The following is a 16,153-nucleotide window of genomic DNA, read 5'->3' as shown; positions in this document are numbered from 1 at the left end:
CAAGGCTCATACTTCGCCTTCCAGCAAGCTCGGGGACTACATCGGTACGATGCATCTGGCGATGCATCTCAGTTTCAGAATTTCTTTGAGAACTTTTCTTTTGACCCTGGCACCACGTGCCTACGTCACCTACTACCAGGCTCGGGGACTAAGTGGGCACACTTCACCTTGCGGTGAATATGCTTGCTTTTTTTAGGTCCATGCTTTTCAGAAAAGTAAAGTGGGCACACTTCACCAAGAAAGAAATCTTTTTTAATTTAGAGCACCATGCATTCTTCAAACAACCTGCTTCTTCGATGTCAATGTTGATCAACTGTTTTTTGAGTTGGTCAAAATACTGTTGCAACTGTTTGGACGACTTTCCTGCTTATTGAAGACGTCAAGCCTCACTGATCGAAGAAGCTCAAGACGGCGTGTTACATCACAATACATGGTGCTCGGGGACTAGCTGTGGGGGGATAGACCCCTATACCCTTACAGCTAGACTTGGGCCAGGAGGCTTGGCCCATTACGAGACGAGTTCAAGGCTTGATCCGACAGCCTGGAGTTTCGCGCAAGGAAGCAAGATGTGGAGATCAAGCAGGATTCTAGTCGGTTAGAATAGGAATTGATATCGAACTATCTATGACAATTGTAACCGACTAGGATTAGTTTCCAGATCTGTAACCCTGCCCTTCAGACTATATAAGGAGAGGCAAGGGACCCCCCTAGGACATACGATTCTCTCAACACAAATCAATACAACCAGACGCAGGACGTAGGTATTACGCCAACTCGGCGGCCGAACCTGGATAAAAAGCTTGTCCGAGTCTTGCGTCACCATCGAGTTCGTAGTTTGCGCACCATCTACCGATAAACTACTACCGTGGGTATACCCCAAGGTAGACTGCCGACCAGCTTTCGTCGACAAGGACCCATCCACAACTTTCATCCCATTGGTGGTCTTTTTTTACTGCGCGATGACACGCTATCCCATCAACCTAGGCCCCACTCACCTATTTATGCAAAAATTTTTTAGCGAATTAGAAAAAGTCATAAAATTTCTTATAACACATGGATATAAATTAAATTTTGATTGCACCATTAAATTTCTTATAACAAATCCTTCAAAATAAGATCACACATGGATATATTTAGATAAAATTTTATTAATGAATATTTATCTTATAAATATAAAATATTTTCTTTTATTAAGTAGAAACAATATTCTAGGTTCAACAGACAATGTTTTGTCTTTGTAAAAAAATGTTATCGATTTAGAAGAATAGTATTTTGGTTTTAGGTTTATGAAACTGATATTACAATATACATAAAAATACATAAATAGATGACATAGATAAAAATAATAAAAAAATCTAGAGTAAAAAGCATAAGAAAAAAATAAAAACACAAAATGGAGAAAAATTTCAAATAATGTCAAAGGGTTACTTTTTAAATATTGTAAATATATTTATAGAACATTAACATAAATAAATCACTACAACTAAAAATTATGAAAAGGACGCATCTACCACACCCATGGTGAAGCCACAACTCCCATAAGAAACATCATAGAACATCACATATATATTATGTGATATATTACGTAAACATGACATAACACAATATAGAACACTAAATATATACTACATAAATATCACATATATATAGAAAATAAAAATAAAAAATAAAATTACTAAGAAAAAAAATACAAAAACAAACATAATTAACAAATGATAAAAAGTGCATAGAGCAAATAAAATTAATGAATAATTTAAATAAAAATAAAAATAAGATTAAAAGGAAATAAAATATAAAATAAGAATGAAGAAACATAGAAAATCTGAAAAGAAAAAAGAAAAACAAATAGAAGTAAGAAAGAACAATAAAAATAAAACCAAAACAAAAAGAAAATAAAAGGTAAAATTAAAACAAGAAAATAATAAGGAAAGGACAGAAAATAAAATAAAATCAAAAAACAAAAACTTAAAAAAATGAAAAAAGAAGAATATAGACATAAAAAATAAAATAACAATAAAGAAACATAAAGTATGTGGATTTAAAACCCGTAACAACGTACGGGCATTAACCTAGTGACCTTAGAAAAACAAAAGAAGTACGGAGTACCTCCATTCTTCCATGAATATTGAAAATATTTCCAAGGCTCTACATTGGTTGATTGACTAACTTTCGTAGTGATGACTTTTTATTTGAAAATGCCGAGGCGCCATCAGCCGACCCTTACAATCCGGACGGTTGATTGATGTACTGCCAATTGCAAATGAAGAATGACACCTGGGCATAAATAAAGAAAACAGTTGATGAATCAAATCCCAGAATCATGGCCAGCAGTCTGAGAAACAACATATAAAATCTGCCAACAAGGCTGGTGAGGTCTAAGGCTAGTGCGTCCGTCGTAGGGTACAACACACAGTCGATGACTATAGAAGCCTATGCTGTCGTGGGAAGAGATTATACAAAAAAAAAAAAAAAAACAGAATGGCACAAACAATTAAACAAGCAGTACGTGAACCAGATAGATTTTTGTTGCATAATCCGTACGTACGAAAACATAATTTGTTGCAATGGTACGACACTACCGTGGTAAGTACCTGAGGAGTCTGTTGACGCATCACATCAGAATCAGTGGCAGTGGCAGGGCAGCTGCGTGACTGATGGCTGAATGGCTCCGGGAACCAGAACCACATTAGTAACAGTGATGGATGTGATCACTGCGTGATTGTTGCTGGTCCATGTCGTAGTAGCATGAGTAATTGGCTTACTCTACCTGTTGGATGGTGGCACATCCATCTCTCGTGATGGCGCCACTGGTGATGTTTGCTGGTTCAAAAACGAACGTTGCCACGTCCATTTCAGTATGGACTCATGGAGTTATGGGGACGAGTTCTAGTCATGTAAAATTACAGTCAGACGGTAACAACTCTAATACAACAGAGTTTGCAGCGTTGCGATTTCTGTCTGCCAGTCAGCTTGGTTGTTGGGACTTGGGAGACAGTCTTCCGCAGCGCTGCAGGGATTCTATCAACGCAGCCCACCGTTCGAGTCCCAGATGCCTGCACTGCAGGGTTTCCGTCTCAGTTCGGGGATCAGTTCGTGCCGGCGCATGCAGAGCAGCAGCAGCAGCTGCAATGCAGAGTAGCAAGCAGAACAATTGCATAGAACGAACGAACAGTGTATGATGTATCCAGAAGCAAGAGTTATATATATCATGTTGTGAAGCCTCTCAACCGTATCATGTTGGATCGATTCTTTTCTTCACTTGCACCCAGCTCAAGAACTAGACAAAACAACGTCTGAGCGTTCTTATTGGCGTAAGTAAATAAACAAGGAACAGGAGCCACGCATGGAATTTGGGTCCTGCTGCTCTCCACCGGTGAGGCAGCCGCCGCCGCCGCTGCGGCGACGGATGGCAAGAACAACAAACACAACAATGCATCTGCAGCTAAATGATCATGAATCTACAGTGTCTTTGGAGACAGGACGCGAGGCCTACATCTCGGAGCTCCTCATCTTCTCGCTCACAGTTGAGCCGAACGATGGCCCACCCTTCCTGTACGACACGAGGAACTCCACCGGGTACCCCTTCAACTTCTGAGGCATGATGCCGAGGTCTTCGAAAGTGAGAGCTGCAAAGGATGTATCGGAAATACTTCAGCAAGATGCAGTGAGCAAAGCGAAACGAGATGTAGCTTGGTTTGTAGATGAGATCCTCACCATCTTCTGAGACAAGGTTGTCCACAGCGAATGCATTGATCTGGTCTAGGTTGAAAATGGAAGGGGTTGGCAGGGGGAACGGCACTTTGTTCAGCAACATTTCCCTTGGGGAAGCAATAGCCTGAGAACCACATAAGTCAACACGGGAGTCTACCTAATGCCCAGTTTTCTGACCAACATACGCTAGTAATTAAGTTCATACCCTTGCAACAGGAAGAGGAACATTGACATATCTTGGCCATTCACGGATTGTCTCATACATCAGCTCAGCCTGTCATAACAAATCATGGTCAAATCTCTTTTCCTTCACATATGCAAATTGAAATCTATTCATCACCACAAGTGAGGTTGAAGTAACAGTTACCAGCTCATGGACAGTGTAAATTTCAGGGCCCCCAAGTTCATATATCTTTCCCATGCTAGTGCCATCATCCTTGAGGGAGTTGACAATAGCAGCAGCAACATCGATTACATAAACAGGCTGAATCCTGCAAAAGGAAAGCATCATGTAATTTTCCTGCTGGCAAAGAACTTCCAACATACATAAAAGATCATTTCATGCCCTGAACTCATTTTCAGGTCAGGCTGGAGGAGAGTCAGCAGGCAAACTCAATTACTTTGTGGATCCACCACCAACAAGCGGGAGGAAACCCCAATTCTTTGCAAATTGTGCCCATCTGTTCAAAATTCGATCTTCTGTGCCAATCATGGTAGCAGGCCTCATGATTGTAGCCTGTTGATGAATAGAAACAAAATTTCGTTAAACTCATTGCTTAGAAAATGGATATTATTTACTGCTGGCTTTAGCCTTTGGATGGTCCTGAAATAATAATTATCATAGCCTGGTGCATTACTAAAGCTGAAAAAAAAAGATGATCACCTCAGGGAATTCTTTCAAGATTGATTGCTCTCCTGCAGCTTTTGTCCTCAACAATCTAGATTCAGAAGACGGTGATGCCCCTAGGCAAGAAACCTGGATAAATCTCATGATACCACCATGCTCCTTAGCAATCTGTGTAGAATCCAGAGCATCCAGTTACTAGTCAGGCACAACCGAAAGTCTTTTCATGAGTTGTATTCTTAATGGTAAACATAAGTAACATAAACGATTGGATTGTTTCCAATTGTTTATGCAGCATAAATAGCTAGTGGCTTGATGATGAAATTATGTAATCAGGAAATTCCTCAGGGCAGTGGCTTGATGACGAAATTAAGTAATCAGAAAATTCCTCAGAGCAAAAATTCATGCACAAACAGTGGTTCTATTCTTAACAGAACCTGCCAATATAGCCTAAACTAACAGACTGACAATGCAATGGCTCAGTGAGAGGAGAAACATGTTATTTACTTTAAAAAAGAAGTAAAGCAACATCCTATGCACTGAACAAGAAGCTAAAGCCCTACAAGCATTTACAGAAAGAAAGACTTCATAAAAGAATTCAAGTTAACCAAAAGGCCAGCTACAGTTACCCAATGTCAGAATAGAAAAGGCTAATATATCTTTGATTTGTCATGTCAGATCTGGGTGCAACCTAGCCTAAGTCAACTACACAGGTGCAGTGTGGAAATCAACAACAATGAATTACACGATCCTGTTAAGTGGCAACCTAAACTTAGCAGTCATATGCAAGAGAACTGGGGAGATTGGTGATCATGTGATGTGCATCGGTGAGCCAGAGGCCCAGAGCCAGGGTGCCAGGGCTCAAGTTTTTTCACTATGGCTGGGCACCATCGAATAATAATTTTAAATGGCCCTTGCAGAAATAGCTTACATACTTTCCCTTTCCAGAAAAAAAGGCAACATATTTAGATAGCAGATCTGAAACAGGAAGTAAAATGGACAGGGCATACCGTTGCAAGTTGTTCAGCCATATGGTGGTTCACTTCTTCAAAGCTGTAGTTCCTTGTTTCATACTCTCGTCCTGTTCAAACGGAGTTAACAAATTCAAAATAAGATTTGATTATGAAAATCTGAATACAATATATGAACCAAGTTAAACACACTTACACACCTATGAGGTTAATAACCACATTTGACTTGGCCATAACAGCCTTAATTGAATCAACATCTCTTGGATGGTATTTCATCGGCACAATCTGCCAGAAGTCAGAATGATGAATAAATAATGATTTAATTGCTAAATATAGTAATCTACTTTTTTACTGTTTTACCTGACCCAAGTCACCCATAATCTTCAGGTGGCGATGAGAATCCTCACAACCTCTGAATGGGACAAGCACTTGAGATCCCATCTTGGCTGCACAACAATTAATGTTTGAGTAACCCTTCTGTTCGCACATTCAATTTATATAGCATCATAGTCTCACCAAGTTGTTGCACAAGATAGCGTCCAAGAAAACCAGTAGCTCCAAACACCGTGGCTACAATTCCACTAATAAGGCAAAAAAAAAAAATATGCTCATTATAAACCAGGGTAAGGTACACGATCAAGACAACTAGAAAATTATGAAATTTCTAGTGTTTGCATGCAGATATGGGAGATGTAATGATGGAGCTATCATGCTGTAGCATTGCAAAATACAAAAAGCAGATCAGGCTACATTGCAACTGTGCAGATTCCGTGCAAAACCAAACCAAGCAATGCCATCCACTAAAATTTTTCACACCTTCAAAGGCAAACATGGATTAATGCATCATCTACATGGTTAGGCACCCGCATGGTTAAACTGATTAACATAAGCAAACCAATATGGGTTTACAAATCAACATGAGTGTCCACCTGCCTGTAAGACACAAAGGTACGAAAGCAGCCGGTAATCAAAATGCGGCAACAACTTTGCCCGATGACATAGTCCAACAACTTAAGTCATAAATTGTTAGCAACCTAACAATTGCAAAGAAAACATCAACCAAAAAGAGTTTACCAGCAACACTAGTAATAAGATTACTGAAGGTTTTCATATATCACCACACACTTTGGCAACGGCAACCGTGAGTGGAACCGTAACTCAGAAAATTCCAGGCTACAGAATTTTAGGGTCCTCACTATATTTCATATCAGGAAAAGTTAATTAATGGTACAGTTGTACAAACATTTCCAACAATAGCTACCACAACAATCAATCAGCTAACTCAATATGATACATACATTGCCAAGTGTAATCGTATGAACTACATGATCTGACGTTCTGAGCATCCGAAAGGTCATGACTAGGCTGACTAGGGACTTCATCTATGTTTAGCAGTTGAAATAGATCACAAATTCACAACACTAGCTCAATCTCATCCAGAGGGCCAAAAGTCCAAAACCAGATACAAGCCGCGGCAACACCTATGGCCGTTTAATTCAGGAGCAATCAATGGAAGGAAACGGAGCCGAGTGTTCACCTCACAGAAGACCTCCCTCCGGTGCCCTTGCGGACGAGATGCCCGGACCCCTTGACCGCCGGCGCCCTCGCGGACGACATGTACCTCGCGCCATCCGCTCCGCACAACCCTGAAAGGCAACTGGCTCTGAGATCTATCTATCCGGGAGGGGCACGCGTGCGGAGAAGGGAAATGGAAATGGAAATGGTAGCTACCTTGGGGAGCGAGCCCCGGCTGGGAGGCGGATCTGAAGGCGGCGATGGCAGCCGAGGTGGAAGGGGACAGGTGATGGTCGAGGAGGTGACGCCTCCACGCCGCCGCCTGCATCGTTGCTGCCCTTGTCGCCGGTGGACGGTGGTGGTCGGAGGAGGAGGGGAGGCGACGAGGCGGGCCAAGTGGTGGTGGCGATGACGACGACGACGGCGAGAGAGAGAGGAATGGTAGGGTTGGGGGCCTGCCTTGGGGGCATCCGGATCTGCCGATCCGTGGGCCGTGGCCCAACCCACTCTCACGCGTTACTGGGCCTAGGTCCACTTGCAGCCGTTACAGCGCAGCCAAGACGGACCGTTGGATGAGCGTGCGGACGGCCCAGATGACGTGCGCTGGGCTGCTGCTTTGGTTAGGTACAGCTACAACTGCAGGCGGCAGCCGATCCGGGCTGGTTGCCGCGTAGCCTCGTCGGCTTCCTTCTCCTCCGGCGAGCTCCACGGCGGCGCCGACGAGGGGATGGACGCGCAGCCTAACTGGAGAGGTGCGGCGGCGGCCTCGAGGCTGTCTTACAAGAACGCCACCATCGCCGTGTGCGCCTTTAACCTCCTTGTTGCGGCCCTCCTCCTCCACAACTACTTCTCGTCCTGGACGCGCATCGCCGGCGGCGACAGGCTCGATTCCGGTATGGTTCGGTGACCTCGTGTTCTCCCTAAATTTCTCATTTTGGTTTGGATGTATGGATTGAGAGGTGTGTTCGGTTTGGTCCCAATTTTTAGACCGAAGGCACGGTTTGGTCCCAATTGAGTTGTACGGTTCACTGGCTAGCAAAGTTCAGAGATTTTCTTCCAATTAAACGTGGGTATACAGCTTCTGATTATAGCTCAGCGTAGGACATGTTGATGTTGATCTATATCTGCAACTCCAAACACCTGAGTTCCACATTTCTGCTTGCTCCAAAAATGCCTCTGTTAGGTTTACCCCCTCTGTCAGCATTCTCATTGCCCAACTGCTAGATCCTTGAGCCCTTGTTCGTTTCATCCCTGAACCATGGGGATTGGGGATTGAGGGGGATTGGAGGGGTTTGAGGAGGATTTTGACTTGTAGGAGATTTAATCCCCCTCAATCTCTCCCAATCCCCATGGCTTTGACAGAAAACGAACAGGGCATGGAGTTAGCCGTTTTGCTGCTTAGTTTAGTCTGTCAGTAAGTGTTAGAATTCTATCATGGGTTCTCCTTAGAAAATTCTGCTCATATTGTGACTCTGCGCTTCATTTCTATTATTTGATAACTAAATTCAGCTTAAGTACTGGGTCCTACTATTGTGCAGCTCAGCTTCGGTATATATGGGAATCTGAGGAGTTGCGTCGTGCTATGGAGCCTGTGGATTTGATCAGAAGAGTATGTTTCCATGCACTTTGTTTATAGTGAGTTATTTGAGATAGAAATGGGGATACACACCATGTTGCTGCATGGAATACCTTATTTTGAGAACTCTTGTTGATCATTACATAGGTGAAGGAAATTGAGCAAGAAGCTTATGGTGAACATGGCATGGCGACAGATGAAGATCCTAAGCAGACTGCTGCTGTTGATTTATCAAAACGGCTGAAGGATTTAAGGGCAGGGAATGATGGCAGTAGCCAAAAAGGTTTTCTTCATCCCACTGCTCAATCTTTTACTTGTTGCAAATTTTGGACAAAACATAATTTGGATCATTTTATTTGTCTTCTGCAATATGTGTGGTAGGATTTTATAAACATGGTCCGTTCCTTAGAGTGACCAAGGATAATTTGAACCGTTGTGCTTTCATGCATGGTTAATGCATCACAATCTTTAAAATGATGTCATACTACTACCATTTTTTTAGGGAATACTACTACCAATTTGTAGCCTGCAACTTTTAAATGATGTCATCCTAACTCTATTTGATCTACAGTTTCCTCTCTTTTCAAAGTAATTAGTCTTGTTATATCTCACTGGGTTGGCAAAATAAAACTGGAGTTTCTATTCATTTTATATCTAGAAGTTTTTGTGTGAGAATGTCCTCCCAGGAACAGAAGACCAGTTGTAGGTGGAAAACAGAATCAATTGAATCGAACATATAATGGTAAAGTTAGACTACATAGATAAAGGCAAAATGATGAGCATTGAAGTCAGCATATGTGGGAGATAAACTTTGTTTCCAGTGTATGTGCGGCAGTTAGCAACTACTTGTTCTGGAGTAGAGTGCTTTTTAAGTGATGGTACTGCTTTGCTAGAGCAGCTTGGCAGCTTTTCCCCCTTTGCCCTTCTTCTAAACCTGTTGAACTGATGATCTTGTGTGAACATCTCCAGCTCTTGAAGAATGGCGCAAAAGGAAGATGGAGCGTGCAAGGCAGCGAGCGATCGAAAAGAATGGGACTTCTAGTGCGAAAACTAAATGAAGTGAGGAGTATTATTCAGCACAAGGGATTTTGTTTGAGAGAATACCCTGTGAGCCATTATAAGGGCACTCCCAATGCAGAAATCATTGTGGTTTCTATAGATATTAATTGTAGTGCCACCTAAGCATTTTTGCTGATGTGGCAAAAGAGTTATTGAAGAGAGAGAGTAAAAATCATAGAAAATAGAAATTGGGTCTAAGTTAGAAACCATGTCTACACAAAATCCAAGACATGAAGTGATATGATTGGCTGAGAATGGAGAAAGAATGAATGTGATTGGATAAAAAAATATTCTATAGAAACTATCCATTGTGATCATAGTGTGTCTATAAAAATTAATAGATATAGAAATTACATGTAGTTTCTAGCATTAGAAGTGCCCTAAGGGTGCCCTAAGGGCACTCCCAATGCTAGAAACTATATATAGTTTCTATACCCATTAAATTTTATAGACACTATATAGAGAAACTATAGTCCCAATGGATAGTTTCTATAAAATATTTTTATATCCAATCACATTCATTCTCTCTCCATTCTTAGCCAATCATATCACTTCATGTCTTGGATTTTGTGTAGACATGGTTTCTAACTTAGACCCAGTTTCTATGATTTTTACTCTCTCTCTTCAATAACTATATTGCCACATCAGCAAAATGCTTAGGTGGCACTGCATGCAATTAATGTCTATAGAAATCATGATAGTTTCTGTATTGGTAGTGCCCTTAAAATACAACTTCCTCGTTAGCCGCTGAAAAATTTCATCTTCCCTCTCGACCATTGCTTCGATTTTTTCAACCCCTTGCCTTGGAGCTGCTGCATGCCGCATTCGAGTCAATCTGGCCATTGTAAGCGAGTGGAGCTGCGATAACCCGTGTCTTTAAAATCACTGGCAGTGATGTTCTTGTATAAAATTGTGAAGTTTGAATATATGTGATTATCCATGTTGTTGTGTTTTAACTGCCATGTATCAGTATCAGCTTTGTTTATTCATGGAACCGTCCCTGTAAATGCCGGCCAGGAACACAGACAACCAGTTGTAGATGTAGCCATGTAGGTAGCTAGAATCAATTTGATTGAACATCTAATGATAGAGTAGGCAGCATTTGATATGTGGGGAATAAATCAACTTTGATTCCAAAAGTATGCATGCACTCACCAAAGCCTATTATCCGCCAGCCTTGTGGTCTGATCAATGTAATAATGATATACTCCGGCCGTTCCAAAATAATTGGCACTTTAGCTATGTATAATGGACAGAACAGGGATAGTAGGCACGATCGATGGCTCACTGTTTTGTAACAAAAATAATAACATGCAAGGTCTAACTAACTCCAAGTCCTTAGCGGCACTCAGGCACGTACGGTACAATTCAAATGCCATTGTCAACCTGTTTTGTTGTTCGCTGATTTATTGTGAGAGAAAAATGTATGTTAGGTGTATACACCGCGTCTTACATAAAAAAAAAGTATATAAATAAAGTGATCAGCTAGGACTAATTTTTAGCCGCGGACCATTAGCCCAGAATCCATCCCTAATTTGTGTGAAGACAGGTAGGTGCTGCTCAGGTAACTTGTGGTTGGCGATCTGAACTGAACGTTCGAACGAAACGCGGACACATCGCAAGCGTGAACCCACTCTACACCTGAGTAGTGAGTACCTGACCTGGGACCCCTGCTGAAATCTCACGGTGGGGTCGTCACCGTCGACGACGACGAGCGTTCCACCACCGTCCACGCGTTCTTTGTCCGGGCCGGGCGCTGTGCTGTGCCCGCCTCCGCGCCGTCCATGCTCTAGTGACTAGTGTGAGTCCCGCACTCGCCGCGCTCGGCTCGCGGGAGTGCGCGCGCCACCACAAGCGCGCTCGTGGCCGCGCGCGAGCCACCGCGCTTCCGCTGAGTGGCCTGCTGCTGCCACCACCCATTGACCGACCGGCCCCAATTCCTCCTCTCTCCGACTCCGAACCACCACCAACTTCACATTTGTCCAGTCAGTCAGTTCAGCTGCCTTCTCGCATACCCCGCCGCCTGCCCGCTCCACGCTTGCCACGCCGGCCTCGCTCGCTTCTCCTCCAGAGACGCGGCGCGCGGCGGTTGCAGCAGCCGGCATGGAGGCCGCGGCGGCGGCGCCGCATCTCCTGCACTGCAGCGGCTTCGGCCGCGTCGCGCACCTCCCGGCGCTCCCCGGTCGCCGCCAACGCCGCCGCCGAGGACAGTTCCCACGCGTCCGCGCCGTCGCCACGGAGCCCAAGCCGTCCACCTCCACCACCACCTCCTCCTCCTCCTCCTCCTCTCGCGACAGGACCAGGAGCCGTCATGACCTCTCCGACACCGTAAGTTCCAATTCCAAACCTGCGGTCCGATGCTCTCGTCCGTGCTGCCTGCCTTCTCCCCTTCTCCTGTGACCTTGCTGAGATGTCTGTTTGTCTGAATGAATCACACAGAGGTTCGGAGATGTGTCCAAGGAGATCCAGCGCGTGCGCAAGCAGATGGAGCAGGACGAGCAGCTCGCCACGCTCATGCGCGGCCTCCGCGGCCAGAACCTCCGCGACGAGCAGTTCGCCGACGACAACGTCCGCCTCCGCCTCGTCGAGGTCCGTCCAAACTGCAACCTCCTTTGATCACTCAGCGTGCTATATTCTTCTATAACCAATACAGAACATCAGAATCACTTCCACCACAACGTTTATTGATGTATGCACAAGTAGGTTGTTACTGAATTCCCTTGTTTTTTCTTCCTTCCTTGGTTTAAGGTAGAATCTGCGGACAACAATGAGGGGCTGCCTCTTGTGTATAGCCCTGAAATCATATCAGCTTACTGGGGCAAGCGGCCGAGGGCCGTCGCCACTCGAGTTGTGCAGCTCCTGTCTGTCGCTGGTGGTTTCATCTCCCATCTCATATCCGATCTTATTAACAAGAAGCTCAAGGAGGTACCTGTCGTATTCCTTCCTGCAGCTCTGTTGTTTCCCCCCCTAAAACCATGTAAATGTGCTTGCTGATCACAATGCCTTTCTTCTGTTGCTGTCACATGTTATCAATCAATAGAATGAAGTGGCTCGCGCAATTGAACTGAGAGAGATCGTTACGTCTCTGGGTCCTGCTTACATCAAGCTTGGGCAGGCACTAAGTATACGTCCAGATATTCTGTCCCCTGCAGCAATGACAGAGTTGCAGAAATTATGTGATAAGGTAACCTTGCTTGTGATAGTTATTTCATTATGTTTTTCCGTTGCTGATGGGGACTTTTACTGCAACGTGAAGGTTCCTTCATTCCCAGATGATATAGCAATGGCTCTTCTGGAAGAAGAGCTTGGCCAGCCTTGGCAAGCAATCTACTCTGAGTTATCCCCCTCCCCAATCGCTGCAGGTAATTATACTAGGTAGCTATGCACTCTCTGCTTGCCACACTAATCGTATTCCTTGACAATACTTATCTATGCATCGTACTGCAGCATCTCTGGGACAGGTTTATAAGGGTCGCTTGAAAGAAACAGGAGAACTAGTGGCTGTAAAAGTGCAGAGGCCATTTGTACTTGAGACTGTCACCATCGATTTATTCATCATTAGAAACTTGGGTTTGGTACTCAGGAGATTTCCACAGGTAAGATTTTCAGCTACTTGGGAAGAATTGGCAGAGACATACTTTTATTAATTTGATCTGAAACATTCCTGAATACTGTTAGGTATCCGTTGATGTTGTTGGTCTGGTAGATGAGTGGGCTGCTAGATTTTTTGAAGAACTTGATTATGTAAATGAAGGTGAAAATGGCACCTACTTTGCTGAAGTGATGAAAGAAGATCTTCCACAGGTAATTGCTTTGGTAGTCATGCCCTGTGGAAATGGAAAGTCGTGTAACAAGATGTTTTTATAATATCTATATTCTATACTGTTACGGAATACATGTAAATGTTAGTTTCACTGTCAAAATTCACTTGTGAATTTATTGAAAACCCTTCCAGGTTGTTGTTCCAAAGACTTACCATAAATACACATCTAGAAAAGTTCTTACCACACAATGGATAGAGGGAGAGAAGTTGTCACAAAGTACAGAGGACGATGTTGGATCATTGGTCAGTGTAGGAGTCATTTGCTATCTGAAACAGGTTAGTTTTTCAATCATTTTCTGTCCATATTATAAATACTATCCACATCTTACATGATTGAACATATGCATGCACACACTTGCTGAAGGTAAGGAATAATAATCTCCACCATCTTATCCATAGTATTCCCATCTTACATGATTGAAGATATGCATGCACTCAAGTTACCTTTTTTTAAAGAAAGGATCTTCATGTTATTTTTATTGTTATTTGCAGTTGCTTGATACTGGGTTCTTCCATGCTGATCCACATCCAGGCAATATGATTAGAACACCTGATGGAAAGCTGGCTATTCTTGATTTTGGTATGCCAACTAGTCTGAAAATCCATAAATAACTCTCATGTCCAGCTATGATATTTTGTGTTGCTTCTCATAAAATTATATACAAACGCTATATACATTATACACATCTTTTTGGCACAGATGACTGTGCTTTACTATTACTACAATGACACGTGTTTAAGCAATTTCTTTCGCTCTGCATTACTAAGTACTAACTAGTAACTACAGCAGTGCATAGTAGATTAAAGCATGAAAAGTGCAGGCCTTTTCAGTAGCATCTAATAGCCTGTTTGTAATGTTTTAGCAAGAATTCTGCTGACTAAGTTTTTTTTAAAAAAGTGTCCTTAGCTTTTTTATCAGCCTACTTTTGTTACGTTTCTTTTTCTGTTTTCCGTTATTTAAGCACATGAAAATGAATAAAAAATGTGTGATTTTTCTTTGCAGGGCTTGTTACAAAACTGACAGATGATCAAAAGTATGGAATGATTGAAGCAATAGCTCACCTTATTCATCGTGATTATGACGCGATTGTTAAGGACTTTGTGAAACTTGGTTTTATCCCTGAAGGGGTTAACTTGGATCCAATCTTGCCTGTACTGGCCAAGGTTTTTGATCAGGCACTAGAAGGAGGCGGTGCCAAGAATATTAACTTTCAAGAATTGGCAGCAGATCTAGCACAGATAACTTTTGATTATCCATTTAGGATACCTCCATATTTTGCTCTGATTATTAGAGCCATTGGAGTATTAGAAGGCATAGCTTTGGTGGGAGATCCTGAATTTGCTATTGTGGACGAAGCATACCCATATATTGCACAGGTCCGCATTCAGCCTTTGATTTAAACTTCGCACCTTCCCCATACATTTCTATCATGTACATGGACACTGTTGCAACTAAAACATTCCTCTATCAAAGGAACACACATAGGAGGCACAAAGAACTTCTGATGGGGGATTTGCTTTAAAGTTCCATTTTACTAATCTGTGGTTTTATTTGACAATATCAGAGGCTACTAACAGACGAATCACCTCGACTAAGGAGTGCCTTGCGTTACACAATATATGGCAAAACTGGTGTTTTTGATGCAGAAAGGTTCATTGATGTTATGCAAGCTTTTGAGAATTTTATTCGCGCAGCAAAGAGCGGTGGTGGGGAGAACTTGAAGGGAAACATGGCTGAGCTGGCTGATTTAGGAGGTCAACCTAGCACCAGTTTGGTTCCTGTATTTCCAATGGCCATAGCCCAGCCTGAGCAGCCAGTTAAAGCTCGTGCAGCTCTTGCTTTTCTACTCTCTGAGAGGGGAAACTTCTTTCGGGAATTCATTCTTGATGAGGTAAGCTCTTATGTTACAGCAGCCGATAATTATTTATGAACCATGAGCTGTACTTGACATTAGTTTCCTTGATATAAGCAAATGCTCATTCAAAATTTCTGACTAAAGCTTTCTTATTTTCTGCATTACAGATTGTGAAAGCCATTGATGCAATTTCAAGGGAGCAATTAATCCAGATTGCTGCATCTTTTGGGATAGGAAGGGCCACCCCAGTTTTCAGCATGGTTCCTGTTAGGGCCAGGGCATTGCTTCCAACAATCACAGAGGAAGACAGAGTCATCTTGAACAATGTTGAGAAGGTTGTGAAGTTCCTAACATCTGGGACAGCAACTCCAACAGTGGGCGGGGTATGGGTGCTAAGCTCTGCTCCTTTTTTTTTTTTTAACTAAAGAACCAATGTTGAAGGTTGCTGACATTCATTTTCGTCGTTGGCAGGACGTAAACATGGTGTCTGTAGTACAAGAGCTTCTACCTGTGTTGCCAGGCATCTCATCGAAGATCCTACCTGATGTCTTGAGTCGGTTGTCATCACGAGTATTTGCACGGCTGATCCGAGAGGCATTTTTGTAAAGCGTTTTTTTTTCTTCCCCCCTTTACTAACAGGAAACTACAATTAGTTATATCTGCCAAAACAACACACAAATGATAGAAGATTGTACAGCAATATGATGTATAGAAATTTATATCTATGCAAGTTAACCAAAGCTTAACCAACAGTGATTGTGTTGTGCAACCCTGCATTCTTTTACCACATACAAAATT

The 16,153-nt window shown here is 42.8% G+C and overlaps 3 protein-coding genes across 3 annotated transcripts; 2 read left to right on the top strand and 1 right to left on the bottom strand.

The window, feature by feature from the left end:
• Positions 3,177-7,523, bottom strand: LOC8055309 (NADH dehydrogenase [ubiquinone] 1 alpha subcomplex subunit 9, mitochondrial). The gene is made up of 12 exons (XM_002452992.2): positions 7,258-7,523; positions 7,064-7,172; positions 6,043-6,107; positions 5,887-5,972; positions 5,727-5,811; positions 5,566-5,636; positions 4,595-4,726; positions 4,332-4,447; positions 4,079-4,202; positions 3,917-3,985; positions 3,715-3,835; positions 3,177-3,626 (listed from the first exon to the last, which is right to left on the bottom strand). Exons 1-12 carry the CDS (start codon positions 7,367-7,369, stop codon positions 3,490-3,492), a joined length of 1,227 nt encoding a protein of 408 aa, XP_002453037.1. The 5' UTR covers positions 7,370-7,523; the 3' UTR covers positions 3,177-3,489.
• On the top strand, positions 7,661-11,668 carry LOC8084712. The gene is made up of 5 exons (XM_002454735.2): positions 7,661-7,934; positions 8,580-8,650; positions 8,765-8,900; positions 9,587-9,689; positions 11,648-11,668. Exons 1-4 carry the CDS (start codon positions 7,769-7,771, stop codon positions 9,673-9,675), a joined length of 462 nt encoding a protein of 153 aa, XP_002454780.1. The 5' UTR covers positions 7,661-7,768; the 3' UTR covers positions 9,676-9,689; positions 11,648-11,668.
• LOC8056443 (uncharacterized protein sll0005) lies at positions 11,653-16,107 on the top strand. The gene is made up of 13 exons (XM_002454734.2): positions 11,653-12,004; positions 12,116-12,265; positions 12,425-12,601; positions 12,717-12,860; positions 12,933-13,038; positions 13,124-13,272; positions 13,355-13,480; positions 13,632-13,775; positions 13,992-14,079; positions 14,503-14,876; positions 15,065-15,391; positions 15,523-15,738; positions 15,827-16,107. The coding sequence occupies exons 1-13, from the start codon at positions 11,780-11,782 to the stop codon at positions 15,959-15,961; spliced, it is 2,361 nt and encodes a 786-aa protein (XP_002454779.1). The 5' UTR covers positions 11,653-11,779; the 3' UTR covers positions 15,962-16,107.

The sequence above is a fragment of the Sorghum bicolor genome, chromosome 4 (assembly GCF_000003195.3).
Source record: "Sorghum bicolor cultivar BTx623 chromosome 4, Sorghum_bicolor_NCBIv3, whole genome shotgun sequence".
Classification (NCBI taxonomy): Eukaryota; Viridiplantae; Streptophyta; class Magnoliopsida; order Poales; family Poaceae; genus Sorghum; species Sorghum bicolor.
The sequence above is the reverse complement of the archived record's forward strand: the minus strand, read 5'-3'. Positions and strand labels throughout refer to the sequence as shown.

Coding starts and splice junctions, on each gene's coding strand:
- LOC8055309 (XM_002452992.2), bottom strand. CDS start 7,369: ATGCAGGCGGCGGCGTGGAGGCGTCACCTCCTCGACCATCACCTGTCC. Junction 6,108..7,063: donor GGAGGGAGGTCTTCTGTGAG/GTGAACACTCGG, acceptor TTGCCTTATTAG/TGGAATTGTAGCCACGGTGT. Junction 4,448..4,594: donor TCTTGAAAGAATTCCCTGAG/GTGATCATCTTT, acceptor ATTCATCAACAG/GCTACAATCATGAGGCCTGC.
- LOC8084712 (XM_002454735.2), top strand. CDS start 7,769: ATGGACGCGCAGCCTAACTGGAGAGGTGCGGCGGCGGCCTCGAGGCTG. Junction 8,651..8,764: donor CTGTGGATTTGATCAGAAGA/GTATGTTTCCAT, acceptor ATCATTACATAG/GTGAAGGAAATTGAGCAAGA. Junction 8,901..9,586: donor TGATGGCAGTAGCCAAAAAG/GTTTTCTTCATC, acceptor GAACATCTCCAG/CTCTTGAAGAATGGCGCAAA.
- LOC8056443 (XM_002454734.2), top strand. CDS start 11,780: ATGGAGGCCGCGGCGGCGGCGCCGCATCTCCTGCACTGCAGCGGCTTC. Junction 12,602..12,716: donor TTAACAAGAAGCTCAAGGAG/GTACCTGTCGTA, acceptor ATCAATCAATAG/AATGAAGTGGCTCGCGCAAT. Junction 13,273..13,354: donor TACTCAGGAGATTTCCACAG/GTAAGATTTTCA, acceptor GAATACTGTTAG/GTATCCGTTGATGTTGTTGG.